The sequence below is a fragment of the Rhodotorula toruloides genome (genome assembly GCF_000320785.1).
Source record: "Rhodotorula toruloides NP11 unplaced genomic scaffold Scaffold9, whole genome shotgun sequence".
Classification (NCBI taxonomy): Eukaryota; Fungi; Basidiomycota; class Microbotryomycetes; order Sporidiobolales; family Sporidiobolaceae; genus Rhodotorula; species Rhodotorula toruloides.
This window is the reverse complement of record NW_015622969.1, coordinates 263296-265676: the sequence shown is the minus strand read 5'-3', so window position 1 is coordinate 265676 and position 2381 is coordinate 263296. Positions and strand designations below refer to the sequence as shown.

Below are 2381 nucleotides of genomic sequence, written 5' to 3'. Positions count from 1 at the left end.
TGCGTCGGACGCTTCGGATGCGTTGTATGCATCGGAGGAGTCGGATGGGTCGTCCGCCTCGTCTCTTACGCCTAACGCATCGACCTCGCCAGCGGCGGCGTCGCCGAAACCGCAGCCTCTCAGTCGCGCAAAATACCTCGTCGACTGCTTCAAAAGCCCACCGCTCGACAAGTTCCTGATGCACCCGACCCGCGGTGAGAGGCGCGTCTCGCTCGTCAGGGATGTCGCCGTCGCTGCGATCAAGGAGAAGCTGGATCCGCGAGGTGTCGAAGCGGCCGTCTTTGCGGCGCTCGCTTCGCCCAAGCACGAGGATGCGGTCGGCTTGACGCCGCTCGAGCGCGACGAGCTCCTGCTCGCTGCCGAGGGTCAGCGTCTCCGCAACACCGTCAAGCGGAGAAGGCGGGGTCAGCAGGACGAGGGGAAGGGCAATGCGTCCGTCTCGTCGCGCAAGAAGGGAAAGGACAAGGCGGCTCCTTCTCCGTCCGACGACGAGGACTTCATTCGCCCTCCCGCTGATCTCGACCGCCGACCCATGTCTCAAGACGATGCGACCATCATCGCCCTCGATCCGACCGCCCTCCTCATAGGCCTCCCTTACGACGGCTTGCTCCTCCACTTCGCCGGCCTGATCGACTCGCAGACGGCGAAGGCTGCGAAAGGCGACTTTTCGCCCGTCGACGCTGGCCCGCACTTCTACATGCAGTGCATCCATTATGGCGGTCCGGAGCTGTACGAGAAGGACGCGCGGACCGGCATGTGGGCTGGCAACGACCGGACGAGTCGAGCGGCGCACGGCGCGATGGAAGCGGTGAAGGATTGCGGTGTCTGCGGCGGGCGTCCAGCCGGAGCGGATGTACGTTCTCTCGTTTTCCCGCTCGCTCACCCCGTTGTTGACTTGCAGAGATCAATACAGGACGCTGCTCGGGACTGTGTCGGCCCGGTCCTGCGCAATCTTCACCGCTCGCGCACGAGGATGGAGCCGATCGATAGGGTTGGTTACGAACGCCCTCAACTTGAAGCTCTGCGGTTGCTCTCCGACAGTGCGTCGAGTTCGCTTGCCTCACCTTCGAAGTTTGAGGAGTTAATGCTTCCCTTCCAGTCTTCTACAGCTCGATCTACGCCTCACACCGCATTCGCTTCCGACACATCTTCCCCCTCGGCCACGTCGCGCAGTTCGTCGTGCACGCGACGAACACCGCCAATAGGCTTGTCGACAAGCAGGCCGTCGTCATCAACGCCTGGGGCTACCCGGCAACGGCATACCCCGCGCGGCACTTCACGTATCTCGGCGGAACGACATCGCCGAAAGTCCGTGGTATCCTGACGGCTCAGCTGGCGATCCAGCTCACTGCCGCCGACCTTGCTGCCGCCGACCTCGCTGCTGCCGCCGACCTCGCTGCCGCCGACGCTTCGACGCGATCGCCCGACGGTGACAATACGACAGCAAGCCTCGACGCAGTGCAAGGCGCTAAGGATGCGACGAACGACGTCCAGGTTGATCGAGCCACATCGTCGCATCTGCGCCGTCGCGCCAGCACCTCGTCGCTCTCTTCTTTGACGTCCGTCCCGACTGAGCCGCCCACCTCGCCACCGCCTGCAGCCCTCGACAAGCCGCTCCGCCGCGTCTTCGAGATCTACAACTCGCTCTCGGCCCTTCAGGGCCGGTCATCGTGCTGCCTGGAGGAGCTTGAGTTGTGCAAGACGCTGGAGCTCGACGGACAATCCTCGGTCTCGCAGTTTGCCAACGCCATCGGAGCGTCTCTCGCCCAAATCCAGGCTCACAACGGGTGGAGGCTGCCCGAGTATGGTCGACGTCGTCGTCGTGCAGTCCGCCAAACTGGTCGTCGAGGTTCCCCAGCCGAGTTTCGGCTCTCGATGGCTCGAGGTGCCGAGAAGCAGGACGGCCGTCCACGCACCTGGGGAGAGCTCGACAACAGCATCCGCAACTACGCACTCCGGCTTCATCCCGACATATTCGGCGACCTGGATCCTCAGACCGCAACACTCTCTCCAGCCCTCGTCAGCCTCCACCTCGACTCGAACCCGCGATCCGACACGCACAGCATCTTGCAGTTCCTGTGCCGTCGTCGCAACGAGCGCGCGAGCGCGACGAAGGGGCCGGAGGGAAGAAGCGCGGCGAGTAGGAAGGGGAACCAGACGAAGGGGCCGGAGGGAAGGAGCGCGGCGGCAAAGAAGGGGAAGGAGACGATGGGACCGGAGCGAAGGAGCGCGGCGATTAGGAAGGGGAAGGAGACGATGGGCGCGGAGCGAAGGAGCGCGGCGATTAGGAAGGGGAAGGAGACGATGGGACCGGAGCGAAGGAGCGCGGCGGTTAAGAAGGGGCACCAGACGCAGGGGCCGGAGGGGAGGAGCGCGGCGAT

At 64.4% G+C, this 2381-nt stretch overlaps 2 protein-coding genes across 2 annotated transcripts in view; both read left to right on the top strand.

Moving 5' to 3' along the window:
- RHTO_08039 (polyubiquitin) overlaps positions 1 to 75 on the top strand; it is a gene marked incomplete at both ends in the record, with an annotated part of 2984 nt that extends 2909 nt beyond the window's left edge. Inside the window, one exon of the mRNA XM_016421693.1 lies at positions 1 to 75. This exon is cut by the window's left edge and continues 1329 nt beyond it. Coding sequence (XP_016273805.1) covers positions 1 to 75 — 75 coding nt within the window.
- A 679-nt stretch (positions 76 to 754) lies between these two features.
- The window catches only part of RHTO_08038 (uncharacterized protein), a gene marked incomplete at both ends in the record, with an annotated part of 2977 nt that continues 1350 nt past the window's right edge, over positions 755 to 2381 (top strand). Inside the window, 3 exons of the mRNA XM_016421692.1 lie at positions 755 to 853; positions 914 to 1040; positions 1100 to 2371. Of these exons, the coding sequence (XP_016273804.1) occupies positions 755 to 853; positions 914 to 1040; positions 1100 to 2371 (1498 nt within the window). The remainder of the gene's footprint in view (positions 854 to 913; positions 1041 to 1099; positions 2372 to 2381) is intronic.